Consider the following 14,187-nt stretch of genomic DNA (forward strand, 5'->3'; position numbering starts at 1 on the left):
CAAAACAGCTACTCGCCAGCCCACCTGTTTGCAGTTTCACAGCAGTATGGAGAGTGCTTTCAAATTTGAATTGGCAGTAATATCATATGAACTCGTTTGGTGACTAAAATTGGAATATAGCGGATAACTCATACAAAAAGAAAAAAGAATAAAGAAGCTCGTACGTTAAAGGTAGAAGTGAATGATTTTTTCATTTGCAAGATTAAGCATGAATGAAACTAAACCCTTCTAATCCTACCATTACGCGAGGATTCAAAGGGAAAAGTTCCCTCAATGAATTATCCATCTTCTACCTTCAAGTCGGACACAATTTCTTCGTTTCTTTCATGCAACATACCTTTTCCACATAGAATTATCTACGCCAATCCAATCTTAGTCACCAGACAAGCCCTATGGAAATTGACAGTATTTTCTTCTGCATGCCAAGGATATAATATTGTCGTGGCATACAAAGGATGGTTTCGAACAATCTTCAACTTCCAAGTACTGCTGAAAAATGGGATAGAACTAATTAACTGGGCAGATTTCACTTCTAAGCACTACATAAAACTCCCGATCGAAATTTCAAAGTTGTCATGGCAAGGTTTAAATTATGACCGATGAAATTTTTCCTCCGAAACTCTTCGTTTATCTTAGAACAGGAACACTGACAGTAGAGTTTATACAGCACAAGCGAAAAGAAACAAAAGCAAGAAGCCAACTTACAAAGAATTAAGAATGCTTCTCAAATGAAGTACTTCACCATCTGAATTTCCTTCTGCTTGTAGCCACATTTCTCATAGAACGCTTTGTTCTCAACGCTGCAATCGAGAATCACCCTATAACACCCCATCGAACGAGCATAATCCGTAAGGGCGTCAATAATCTTCTCCCCTAGCTTCATTTCGCGCGCATTGGCATCAACCACAACGTCTTCTATGTGCCTGACTTTGCCACAGTTTCTTATAAACTTCCTCTCAATGAACACACTCCCAGTTGCCACAATCTTCCCGGAGCGATCTTCTATTACAAAGACCTGATGGTTCTCTGCTCGGGTGCTAAGCTCCTTAAATCGATCTTCAAAGTCCTTATCGGATACAGAATCACAAATGGTCAGTTGTTGCAGCAGTTCTATGAATCCCTTGCCTTTGTCTGAGAGTTCTAGTTTTCTAACTTGGGAATTTTTGTTCTTCGCTGTTTGCCATCTTCTACTCGTTACAAGATGTTAATGAAGTTGGAAATGAGTTTCATCCCATCACAATTGTTAAGTTTAACGAAGTGATTTACACTAGTTTGTTCATTTTTGCCCCTCGATTCTCCTTCGATTTACTCAACCCAAATACCAGAGAAAAATGAAGGAGCATAGCAGCGAAGAAAATGGGTGTGCGGAAATCACTTCCCTAAAGCTTGTTCCAACAGCCAATGACACTTCTTTTGACAACCACACAATAAAGTAGAGTGGATGTACATTACAACGTTACCAATTGGCACTAGAGTGGGAGGTCTCAGATTCAACTCTCCACGACGGCAAATTAATATTGCTTACTCATTTATGTGACTTAGACCAAATCCCTCATATCACAGTAGCAAAACAGAAGAAAGGGCCGAATTTGAGTCTCTTGTTTTGGTTTTTGTATTTTGCATGTTTGTCTTATGGTTTCAAGTTTAGACGAGTGCACTTGCCAGATTTCTTTCTTTCAATTCATGGTGAAACAAAAGGTTTGCAAAAGTGCTTTTGTGGACTCCCTACAAAGACAGCTTAAGATGCGTTTGTCCCACAAGTCAATCCAGATATGGTAATCTACATTGTTAACAAATGAATATTATCAGGCAAGATCATCGCCAATCGTTCAAAGTGCGTTTCGAACATTAGAACATGAGATCACACTTCCATGTCAGAATTCATCGTCAGACAAGAACCCGACAGGACTCAGTTGAACAAACGGGAACGCAAACGAAAGAAACCCTTCATCCAGATTCATCGTCGAAGTCCCCGTTACAACTGGGTTCATTACGATGAAAGGATTATGGCTTCGGAATACAGGTGAAGAAAAGAAACAAGCATATTCTGAAACCCTAATTCTTTCATCCCAATTGTAAGCTTTCACCATCCACTAGACATTAGAGAAAAAGACTTTCCTTCAAAATTTTCCAAAAGCATTCATCTAAAACAACAGAGTACTAATTGTAGTTTAACGACGAAATCAAAGTTAATGAAAACAAAATAGAACACTGAAACATATGCAATAAATGTCTTAGAAAAAAGTTTGCTGATGCTTCCTTCGCTTGGAAAGTCTCTGATAAAGATTATGAACTTAGTAGATACGGATAGCTTTCCCCATCGTACTCTTCAAGTTCAAAGACCTCACCTATTTGATCATACACAGAAAAGGGCAACATACATAAGTACAATTAAAAGGGTAAAAAAGATAAAAGCATGCATCAAATGATACTCAACTAGAAGTCGAGACTTCAAATGCCAATCCAATCTCATTTCAGAACAAATCACAATTTACAGCTCAAATGCTCGACTAAATGAAATAAAACGACTATCAACATTAATTCAAGAAAATATAGTAATGCAAATGGTTCAATATAAGATATAATAGCAACAGGATCAATGAAATAAGCATTTAAAGTTTGTTATCCATAAATTTGAAAGCCAAAACTTAGTACAGAGCGGGTATAATTCAAAAACCCAAATGATATAAGGACGATCAAGCCAATAACTTACATTCTGCCAATTCTTCTTCAACAGTGAAACTAAGAAATTGACACTGAGTTGCACATTCTGGAAAATCTGCTTCTCCTCCATAGCAAGATTGCCGACAGCAACACCCATGCAAAGAACCTTCTTAAGTTGGAACTTCACCATAGCTTTGGTCTCGTTAAGTTTTGCCTCCAGAGATTCCTGATGACTCACCAAGGTTGGGAACTTACCTGCAAGTTGTACACAAAGCTAGAGTTAGTGTTAGCTGCCACTTCAATAAATCAAAATGTCCAACAACGAGAATACAGAATAGCTAATAATCAGGAATACTTGCCTGCCTTGTTAAGACCAGGGCCAAGAAGACGAGGAATCTGCTTAATGACAGCTTCAGAAGCCAAAAATGCATGGTATTTCTTGGCAAGCTTCTTAACAAGTTTCTTGTTCTTGTTCAGCTTTTTCAAGCTCTCAACGTCCATATAGTCCAATCCCATCTTCTCTGCCTGTGGTAAAGCATGGGATACACAGATTTAGCTTCTACTCCATCACAAATGCATCCAGAGTCAACAAATTCATAAACAGTTCGAGATGTGTCAACTTACCTCTTCAACATGCTGAGCATCTCCAAGCATGCAAACCCTCATCTTAGGGCGAGGGATATGTGGAAGCCTGACAGAACCGCTGAAACGCTTGTCCTTTTGTGGGTCATAGTTTTTCAGACCAATCTGAAGCTCAACCGTCTCAGTGAACTTCCTCTTCTTTGTCTCAGAATTTGTCTTAATCTGAGAAATGGCCTCCCTCAGCCCATCACTTGAAAGCTTACTGTTTTAACAAAGACGGTAAAATCACGAACTTTAGGTAACACGACCAATGTAAAATAATCCGATACAGGTTCTTGACTCCTACGATAGAGCTAGGGAACATGTTTCACATCGATCAATTTTAGATACATAATACAATCAATGGTACAAGACATGAATGTAAATTAACTCTAAATCATCTAAAGATTTAGACTATCAGTGGCATTTTCGCCCACCGCCACCCGAAAACACATAAATTAAAAATCCCCCAAAAACAAGTAATCAAAGCACACGCCTTTTTTCTGTAAAAGCAATATCAGATTATTCACCCAGACAATAACAGATTCAGGAGTATTAAATCCCTAACCACAATTTCTAGCCGGTAAACTTCGCAAAACCAGATTAAAACAAATAAACAGCAAGGGTTTCAAGCAACATGCTAAAACATGAACAAAAATTTGGGATTTTGGTTTCAAAAAATTCAATTAAAATCCAAATCGATCAATAACCCAAAACTAGTTACAATCTGATGAACAAATAACAGGAGGAGAAAATGAAATTACCTCATGGTTAGTTAGATCTTTGTCCTCGCTGCGAAAAAACTTCCTACAAAATCAGAATAATGAAGCGAAAATTTTAGCGAGGCCGCAATACAGAATGCACAGAATGTTGAGATGAGAAAACCATAGTGGCGGCGGAGGCTACCTGAAGAAGGAAACCCTAGAACTGGAGTTCTGGACTGCCGCGCTAAATGGTGAAGAGACTTTGGGGCTTTTATAAAACCCTAGCTGCTCGCTACGCTTTTGTCTATTTTTGATATTTTCCTTCGAATCCCTATACTTCTAAGTTTTATCTTTATACGCTGACTTTTACTTATTTCCATCAACATCCCACGATATTTAACTTGTATCACACTTAAGTCCTTGAAATTTAAATTTTGTTATTGTTAAAAGTCAATTAAAATTATTAACGTGACTGTTTGAACCCAATGTTAAACAATTGATCCCGTGCAATTTAGGTCGTTGAACAAACGGAGGACATAGATCATCGATTGAGGATTTGATGAAATTTTACGGATAAAAGTAAAATCCTAGATATTACAGTTTGTTCGGGGACTTTTAGGCTGAGCTGGACTTGGTCTTTCATGGAAACATTTTTTTCTTCCTCTCGTTTGTTTGTGTACCAAGTTCCGGTTACCTCGAAAGAATTGGCGTATCATAGGAAGTATATCGACTGAATCAATGGCTCAAAGATAGCGAGGCATAAAACTAAATATATAAATAAAAAAGAACACCAAATAATTTAATGCTTGCTTCCAGTTGCCATCGTAAGGGTTTGTTATTCTAACCCCAGGGTTAAGGCCGTCCTTAACTTAATTTGACCTCAACGGGAGGTAAAATAGATTTCTCACTTACTTGACTTATCATCCATACAATCAATCAGTGTAATGCCCTGCTTAGTTACAAATCCGGACTTGTAACTTGTAATATTACTAAGACACAATAATAATTCATTAATATTTTTCTTCATTGTTTTCTCTTCTTCCCTATCTTGTGTTGATGTGTCAAATGGTTAGTTAAAATTGGGAGAACTAATAGAAAGAAAGCTAAACGGAAAATATAGCTCTGTGTCACTCGTTCATGTAGACAAAGCCAAAAGTGAGCAGAACAACCTTAATTACCATCGTGGATTTACATCCCAGTGCAAATTTCTTTGTTCCCCTTTCTAGTTTATAATTTCTCCTTTGTTACAGATTGTCGAGTTTTTCGTTTAACTTTGCTAAACTGACTAATCATGATTTTGTTAAACAAAATAACTGGAGATAACACAAATCATAAGGCAAAAGGGATCAAAATCTCAGAAATAAACAATAATCATTGGCAGAATCAAGTCAATGTGGCCGTGCACAACTGATTCGACACTTCAAAAACACTTTCGTTGAATGGAAGAAGGTTGATATATAAGCTGAATCCGCCCATACTTTATTACAAAAATCAGAAGTCCTACCTAAAGCATAATTTGCATGGTCCAACTTTCCAAGAGTATGAAAACTTTAGAATTGTCGAAGAGAAGCGTTGGTAATCTCATTCTTCCGATTGCCTTGTCCCCAGAACTGAAATATCTTCATAACGTTTCTGCATAAAAGAGAAAATAAACAGTTCCGATGTTAAACTTGTGACATTGTCCAGTAGACCGATCAAAATTGAGAAATTTTACAAGTACATTCAATGTGTACAGAATGTCGTAAACAATTACTACCGACGAAGAATCCCAACTGCACTGAAGACATGAGTAGAACAATATACAAGTCTATATAGATGTGGAAAGTGACAATCCATCCCAACTGTGGCCAGCGGCCAGACTCACGAAAATTCCCATCCGTTCGACATAGGTAAGGAAGAGCAACAAATGCCAGATAAACATACCCTTAAAAAACAAATTACGAAATACATCTATAACCAGCACCACCTAAACTCTCTCCAAAACATGTAGGTCCAGACCCAATGAACAATCCAAACAAGCATACATGCTCAACCAAATGAAGTATACAGAACATCCAGCCATGGGCAAAAGTTTTGTCTTTAGGAAAATAAAAAACCAGCATGTATTTACAGAAGGGAAAATAAGTTAAAGCAATTTACAATTTTGATTTTCCATCTGTATCTAATATAGAAAATAACACACGGGGCACAATCGTACATAGCATTCTTCAAGCGTTTCCATCAAACTGGAAATACATAAATTCTAATATACACGGAGTAAGTGCACGCAAACCACCATGTGTAGATAAAACTAAAGAAAAGTTCACATACCCCAACATTATTGTACTCCCACAGCTTATGAACTCCATAATCTACAGCCTGAAAACAGCAAATCAAATACATAAGAAACACTATGACGTTCATTCTTCTTTCACAAAACAACATAAATCTAATAGAAGTAAGAAGCGAATCATAAGAAACAAATTCAGCAAGGAATGAAAAAAACTCATTCAGAAATATGCGTACACCCCAAAACTCAGAAGGAAAAAAAAGCACCCGAAATGTAAAGTTCCAAGCAATGCACATCCAGTAATGTCTCCAGTTAGCAACTCTACGTCCTTACGAGCATTGCACATATGAGATAATATGAAATCATAAACCAAAGTGCCAAGATTTTGAATCTCGATAGTTCCACTATATATATGACCCTCAACTTGATCAATTTAGCAACTTTTCATCTTTACGAGCGTTGAATATATGAACATATATGAAACCAATTAATGAAATTAGATCTATAAAATTAATTACCAAAAATTAATTACTAAATGGCAATAAACAAATATCAAATTTCACCCATTTTTCACCAACACAATAAAAATATAGCCGCTCCCGTTTAATCACAAGATCAATTCAACAAAATACCATAAACACAACTGAAATTCCTGAGCTTTCTGCTACACTAAATTGACCTAATCGCAAATCAATCCTTTTAATTTCCTCAGATTTTCCTACCAACCAAACAGAAAACAACAGGAAACAAAAATAATCTGAAACGAGAGGTTCAGTGAGGGAAACCCTAATCTAAAAACTTGTAAGATGCTCACCCGCTCGCCGAGGAAGGCGCCGGCGATGACGAAGGTGACGTAGACGGAGTTGCGGCGCATGATGACCCTGTAAAGGCCTTCGAAGAGGCCGCCGCCGCTCCTTCGGGCCGCTGAATCCATGGCGATCTGCGCGAACCTGTTTCCGGTTGCTTCTGATGTGAGCTGCGAGGTGGAAGATTTTGGTCAGAGCTCTTGCGTCGAGGAAATGGGAAAGGGATTTGGGTTCTGTAATATTGTGTTTGGATTTGAGAACCGGGTTGCTCGGAGCGGTCCGCTAGAGTGTTGGAACGGTTTGGGGCGGGTCGTTTGGACCGGGCTGTGTGGGCTCTCAAGGTACTGGTTGTAGGCTTAGAATTTTTTTTTTCAATGGAAATTTTGTATCAAGTGTTAAGAGTTTTCATCTTCAAATCACTGCCTCATAAGTTTGAATTATTTTTCAATTTAGTATAAATTAGTTTAAAATATCGATTATAATAGTAATAAATTCTTATGAAATTCTTTTGTTTGGCACACGCTAAGTGATGTACCAGCTTTTAAAACAAAAGCTAGATTGTGAGCAAAACGATTTAAGTGGTTCATTCCTAAATATGGGCTACGTCCATTGTAGTGATTTAATATATATTTGAAGTGGATTACAAGAGTGCTTTAAAATAATGTAATGTAATTTTCCTCCCATGGATCTGACAACTTATTAAGGGGTATTCGCCTCCCTTATATATGTCCTAGGTGAGCCCCCAAAGTCCTGTCCTCTTAATTCTCTCACTGCCTTATCATTTAATGGGTCGAATGCGTAAGCCCGACCTATACGCTACTTCTTCACTGTTCATTTAACATGTGAAGAGACAACGACTGCACAAGGCTATTTGCATGGCTTCTTGGATCGACAAGCATTGAGTGCAATGTTCATTCATGAGTGGTTGGAAGGCACTTTAGCTGAGTACTAGCCTAACGACATCTATGTCTTTTGATAGACTTCCTTTCCCGTTAATGGCCAACACATGGTCCAAAGTTGACGTCTGAGCAGGTTTGTTCTTAAAATTATATTTTAAGAAGTTGTTAGACTTGCCAACTGTCTTGAGCAATGGGAAAGTACTTTAGGTTTTGGGCTCATTCCTTTTTATTAGTAAACAATGGAGGGCCAAGAGTGGTCATCTTCTTTTTGCTGTAGTAGCGCTCTATCTATTGAGTTTCTTGGGCGGGCTTGTAGGCCTAATATCTTGGTCTTCTCATCCTTTAGTTTGCTCTCTTCAAGCCCATCTATTAGGTTCAACAATTATATATATATATATATATATATATATATATATATATATTTTATAAAACAAACGTTATTATCTATATTAATCCCATAGAGGAACAATTATATATTCTTAATATGTCTAAAAAAACCTGTTAATAGGTACCTCATAAGACATCATTGTAGTTTTGACCTTCTAAGTTAAACGGTCTGCCAAAACAAAATGATGCAAGTGTGGAGCTCGAACTGAAATTGGAAGTTTACTTTCAATCAAAGTCGAAATGAAATTAAATGAAACTACGTGTTAATTTGCCAGGGGGACTGTTTTGCCCGTGACTAATGTAGTACCCTCGTAGAACACTCAACACAGGGAGCATTCACACAGTCAAATCCTCTGCCTCGCCGACTCCTCATAGCTCAAGCCTCACTTGGCCATGGAGTTAGTAAAAGAGCTGCGAGAGATTCAGAAGCTAGAGGGCCACACTGATAGGGTCTGGAGCCTCGCCTGGAATCCGGCCACCGGTGTCGCCGGAATTCCCCTTTCCTTCGCTTCCTGCAGCGGCGATAAGACCGTTCGTATTTGGGAACAAAACCCATCCACTTCTTCTTGGGATTGTAAGGTGACCCATCTTTTCATCTAATTTTATTTAATATTTCCATTTTTTGTTAAATGGGTCGGTTCTTAATGGAGTTTTTATGGGTTGCAGGCAGTTCTGGATGAAACGCACACCAGAACAGTCCGATCGTGCGCTTGGTCCCCATCTGGGAAGTTATTGGCCACTGCAAGTTTCGATGCCACCACTGCAATTTGGGAGAATGTTGGAGGCGATTACGAATGTGTTGCCAGTCTAGAGGTATGCAAATAGTGAAAGAATCTTGCTTTAGATCAATTGGTCAATTTTTTTTACAAGTTGGGATCTTTTGATTTTTGTTAGTAAAGATGGTATTTTGTTAATGGCATTGAAAGACTATTGCTTTGCATAAATCGTCGATTTTGCAAGTTGGGTTCTTTTGGCTTTTGTTAGTAAAGTGAAGGGGCATTTTTTTGTGTGTATTAGGGTCATGAAAACGAAGTGAAAAGTGTGTGTTGGAATGCATCTGGGTCTATGCTTATGACTTGCGGTCGGGATAAAACTGTATGGGTATGGGAAGCGCTGCCCGGGAATGAGTTCGACTGTGTTTCAGTGTTGCAAGGCCATACACAGGATGTGAAGATGGTCCAGTGGCATCCCACTAGGAATCTTATATTTTCTAGTAGCTATGATAACACTGTCAAGGTAAAAGCATAGAATTTTTTTAGTGCTTGTACTACTTTCCCTACCACCGTCCTACAAAAATGGTTACTTTTTTTTTTCTTTCATTATGTATCAAGAAGATTGGACTTCCTCAGAGTTTTTATGATTCAGTATAATGTTTCTTGCAGATATGGGCAGATGATGGTGATGATGATGATTGGGCGTGTGTTCAAACGTTAGGTGAAGCTAACAAGTAATACGCCTTAGCCTCTTTGCATCTTGAAATTTTCATCATCCTTCTTTCTTCAGAATTGTTCACTTCAAGTAAAATATTCCATAACGTTGTGCTTGTGTTCACTCCTAAGCAGTTTTTCCTTAGATGAGGCCATGTTTCTCTGATTGATTAGATATGGACGACTAGAATGTGCAGTGGATGCAATGCATCTCAGCTGTTCATGTATAATTTAAAATAAATATGATCCTATCTTAGGAATGTAGGAGATTTTTTGTTGAATGTAATACATGGTTCTAAACCAGTTGAGTTTGCAGTATTGCTAGCACTTTTTACTAAAATATACCATTTTACTCTAATTTAGCTCATCGGTTTTCTTGTTAGTGGTCACTCTTCTACTGTCTGGGCTCTATCGTTTAATGCCAGTGGAGACAAAATGGTTACCTGCAGGTATGCAGAAAAGATATCTCATTTTAATGTTTGCCTGGTTTGGATACTAAAACACCATTTGTAAGTGAAAAAGAAAAATTGAAGAAATAAATAACAATGTACTGATTTTGCAGTGATGATCTTACTTTAAAGATATGGGGATCAGACGATGCAAAGATATCTGCTGATGGCTTTGCTCCTTGGTGAGTAGCATTAGGAGTACTTCTTTACTTTTTTAGAATCCATACGTGAAATTGGTTTTTCACTTTTGGGAATTATTTAAAAAAAGTTGAGAATTCTCTCTCTCTCTGATATTCATTTAGTTCTATAAATCTTTTTGTTTGTTTTATGTACTTTTTACTTTGAGTTCCTCATGTGGTCCTTCTGTACTTTTGAACACTCACGCATCCTGACGCTCACACCATCCACTGTGACTCTTATGTAAACATGCATGAATTTGAAACAGTTTATATTTTCCACAAAAAGAGACCATGTAATTTTGTTTTGTAGCTAGAGAAAGATATTATTATTGAACTTAATTCGTTAATTAGTAATTGGATTAATAGGGTGCTGACAGTTAGCTGTAATTCATTTGTTGTAATTGTACTGACAAGATGCTTCGTTCTTTTTGGTTTTTCAGGCGACATCTTTGCACTCTTTCAGGTTATCATGACCGGACAATATTTTCAGTTCATTGGTCAAGGTATTAAAACCCAAGAAATAGTCCCAACTGTTGAGGGTTTGTAGTCAAGATTATAAAACACGGGAAAGAATCAAGATGAGCTGTTTAATTTGGTAGTTTGCTGAATATTCTCACGATCTTTTATTCGGTATAAGATAGTATAGTAATCTGGGTAAAGTATACACCAAACATGGCCGCATTGATTTGATTGAGTTAACTAGGTTAGTTAATTTATTTTTTTTATTCACCAAATAAGATTTGGATTTATCCCAAATATTGATTTATATTTGATTGAAAAATGACAGGGACAATATCATAGCCACTGGAGCTGCTGATGATGCCATAAAATTTTTTGTGGAGAACAATGATCAAGATGGTTTGGTATGTCATAATCTTTAACCCACATTGATTATTTCAGAATTCATTTCGTATGCCTTAATATCTGCGATTCTGCATGCATCTGATGGTAAACTGCTAATAAATATAGGTGATGCCACACACCTCTTTTTACCTTACACATACTCCTCTCAATTACGGATGTCGGATGGAATGAATTGAAGAAGACCAAAGGACAGATTAACAGGGGGTGTGTGGGAGTAAAAAGGGGCTGTGGACAGCACCACCGTAAATATATATCTAGAGCTTGATGTGGATCAGTTAATCTAATGCTTTTTAGACATATAGTCCCCTTGCCGAAATCACTCGGCAAGGTTTTCGATCTCTAAATTTGTGTTTACTTCTGATTCGTACGCAGATGCTAGTAGCAAGCTCATCGAGTGCTAGATGATTGGAGTGGCTCTATTATTTGCTTATCTGGTTTGGAGAGTATTAAGTTACCGAATTGTGTGTTTTCATTCAGGTTGATGGACCTTCTTATAAATTGCTTTTGAGGAAGGAGAATGCCCATGACATGGATATCAATTCTGTGCAATGGAGCCCTGGGGTAAGATTTCTTCTTCTGCAACTTATTTAGGTCTTATTCTTTTCCTTGTGAAGTGAGGGGGTGCCGACATGTACTCTAGGTTCTTTAACTCGTATCTGCTACCATTAATGCCACCACGACTCAAATGGCTATCACCACCCGTCATTGCTTCTGTCGCTGTAATTTCTGTTGTATCCACTACTACTATCACCAGCACCCCCTTCATAGTCAATACTACCACCCACAATCATCATTGAACCTCGACTGTAATTACAAGCATCACTGTTATCAACACAAACGCACAACTACCGCTACCATTTTGAGGACCGTTATTGTTGCTGATACCCTTGAACGGTACCAATATGCACATAGTCCAATCATGATTGTGGGTGGGACACAAAACAGATAATGAGCCGTGTAGACCGTGGTTGTAGCGGCTTAATTGTCTGCTTAGTGTTCCTCCAGTTTTAGTAGTATTCGAAGTTTTTAACCGGTTTTATTTGTGCATATTTCCCTATATATTTGAAGAAAGAGAGAAGTGAGAGGTTGAACTTTCATACGTATACTAACATTTCCATCGTACACTGCTGTTGAATTCTTTAGGAAGACCGGGTTCTTGCTTCTGCATCCGACGACGGGACGATTAAAATATGGGAGCTGACATCTGAATAGCTGTCGAAAGAAACCCTTTGCTGCTAAAACACTTGTGTAATAGCAAACGTGTTATATATTTCTTTTATCCTGTTGTTAATTTTTGGAAAAACAAAGACATGAAAGATTGTATAGTTAGTGAAATATGGCCTTTTTATTTATTTTATTTTTATGTGCGGGTCGTCAAAAACACAATAGATTTTCTTCTAATGAGGAAGGGGGATCGTATAACTTGTAAGGATTGCAAAGTTATATCGGGAGAGAGCTTGGCTAATCAACATTGTTTGTTGGTGATGGATGTACATATCAAAGGAGAGAGTAAAAAGAACAAGACCTTGAAGTGCCCAAGGACTAGATGGTGGAATCTAAAAGAAGAAAAACAAGCCATTTTTAAAGAGAAAGTAATCACCCAATTCGTTTGGAATAGAGAGGGGGAAGCTAGCCAAATGTGGGATTTCATGGCTAGTTGTATCTGAAAAGTAGCAAAAGGGGTATTAGGAGAGTTCAAGCGCTTTGCTCCACACCAAAAGGAATCCTGGTGGTGAAAAGAGGAGGTACAGATAAAGGTTAAGGCTAAGAATGAATGTTGTAAAGCTTTATACAAGGATAAGACCAATGAAAAAGGTGAAATGTATAGAATAGCGAAGAAAGAGGCGAAGAAAGCTGTGAGAGATGCTCAGTTAGCGACATTTGATGAGCAACTAGATACCAAAGAAGAAGACTTGGATATCTATAAACAAGCTAGAGCAATGGAAAAGAAAACAGGGGACCTAAACCAAGTGAGGTGCATCAAGGATGAGAATGGAAAGGTTCTTGCTACAGAGAACACAGTCAAAGATAGATGGAGAGGTTATTTTCATAATCTTTTCAATGAAGGACATGAAAGAAGTACTTCTTTTCTTTTTGGGGGGGGGGGGGGTGGTGTTGAGTATCTTAGAAGAGTGTAGAAACCACTCATTTTACCGTTGAATTAGGAAGGAAGAAGTGGGTGTAGCATTGAAAAAGATGAAGCATAGAAAGGTAGTGGGACTAGATGATATACCGATCGAAGTGTGGAAAGTCTTGGGAGAGACGGGTATAGCATGACTCACAAACTTTTTCAATAGGATTTTGAAAACGAAAAAGATGCCAAATGAGTGGTGAAAGAGCACTTTGGTGCCTATCTACAAAATTGCATGAACTATAGGGGTATTCTGTTAATGAGTCATACAATAAAGCTCTGGGAGAGAGTAGTTGAGCATAGACTGATGCAAGAGACACAGGTCTTGGATAACCAATTCAGGTTCATGACTATGCGCTTAACCATGGAGACAATCTATCTCTTACGAAGATCGATGAAAAGATATAGAGATATGAAAAAGGATTTGCACATGGTCTTTATAGATTTGGAAAAAGAGCATGATAGGGTCCCAAGAGACATTATTTGGAGAATTTTAAAGGACAAAAAAGTACGAGTAGCATATATCCAAGCTATAAAGGATATGTATGATGGAGCAAGGACTGTCGTAAGAACTCATGAAGGACAAACTGAAAACTTCTCCATAACTATGGGGTTACATCAAGGCTCATTTTAAAGTCCTTTACCTTTTTGCATTAGTAATGGATGAGTTAACGAGACATATTTAAGGTGATATTCCTTGGAGTATGTTTTTCGTAGATGATATAACGTTGATAGATGAAACTCAGGAAGGAGTAAATGCGAAGCCTAACCTTTGGAGAAAAATGTT

At 37.8% G+C, this 14,187-nt stretch overlaps 3 protein-coding genes and 1 pseudogene across 3 annotated transcripts; 1 reads left to right on the forward strand and 3 right to left on the reverse strand.

The window, feature by feature from the left end:
• Window positions 1–669: 669 nt before the first annotated feature.
• LOC137744581 (glucosamine 6-phosphate N-acetyltransferase pseudogene) lies at window positions 670–8,922 on the reverse strand (annotated as a pseudogene).
• LOC137745344 (large ribosomal subunit protein uL1) lies at window positions 2,101–4,312 on the reverse strand. The gene is made up of 6 exons (XM_068485288.2): window positions 4,192–4,312; window positions 4,050–4,092; window positions 3,289–3,508; window positions 3,024–3,189; window positions 2,714–2,919; window positions 2,101–2,348 (listed from the first exon to the last, which is right to left on the reverse strand). Exons 2-6 carry the CDS (start codon window positions 4,052–4,054, stop codon window positions 2,295–2,297), a joined length of 651 nt encoding a protein of 216 aa, XP_068341389.1. The 5' UTR covers window positions 4,055–4,092; window positions 4,192–4,312; the 3' UTR covers window positions 2,101–2,294.
• LOC137745346 (ubiquinol-cytochrome C reductase UQCRX/QCR9-like family protein) lies at window positions 5,322–7,291 on the reverse strand. The gene is made up of 3 exons (XM_068485289.2): window positions 7,073–7,291; window positions 6,300–6,347; window positions 5,322–5,621 (listed from the first exon to the last, which is right to left on the reverse strand). Exons 1-3 carry the CDS (start codon window positions 7,190–7,192, stop codon window positions 5,571–5,573), a joined length of 219 nt encoding a protein of 72 aa, XP_068341390.1. The 5' UTR covers window positions 7,193–7,291; the 3' UTR covers window positions 5,322–5,570.
• On the forward strand, window positions 8,223–12,632 carry LOC137745343 (protein CIA1). The gene is made up of 10 exons (XM_068485287.2): window positions 8,223–8,929; window positions 9,017–9,163; window positions 9,368–9,586; window positions 9,733–9,797; window positions 10,161–10,226; window positions 10,340–10,408; window positions 10,846–10,908; window positions 11,193–11,268; window positions 11,747–11,830; window positions 12,413–12,632. The coding sequence occupies exons 1-10, from the start codon at window positions 8,744–8,746 to the stop codon at window positions 12,479–12,481; spliced, it is 1,044 nt and encodes a 347-aa protein (XP_068341388.2). The 5' UTR covers window positions 8,223–8,743; the 3' UTR covers window positions 12,482–12,632.
• The last annotated feature ends 1,555 nt before the right edge of the window (window positions 12,633–14,187 follow it).

This window comes from Pyrus communis, chromosome 12 (assembly GCF_041283825.1).
Source record: "Pyrus communis isolate YQ-2024b chromosome 12, ASM4128382v1, whole genome shotgun sequence".
In the NCBI taxonomy this organism is placed as follows: Eukaryota; Viridiplantae; Streptophyta; class Magnoliopsida; order Rosales; family Rosaceae; genus Pyrus; species Pyrus communis.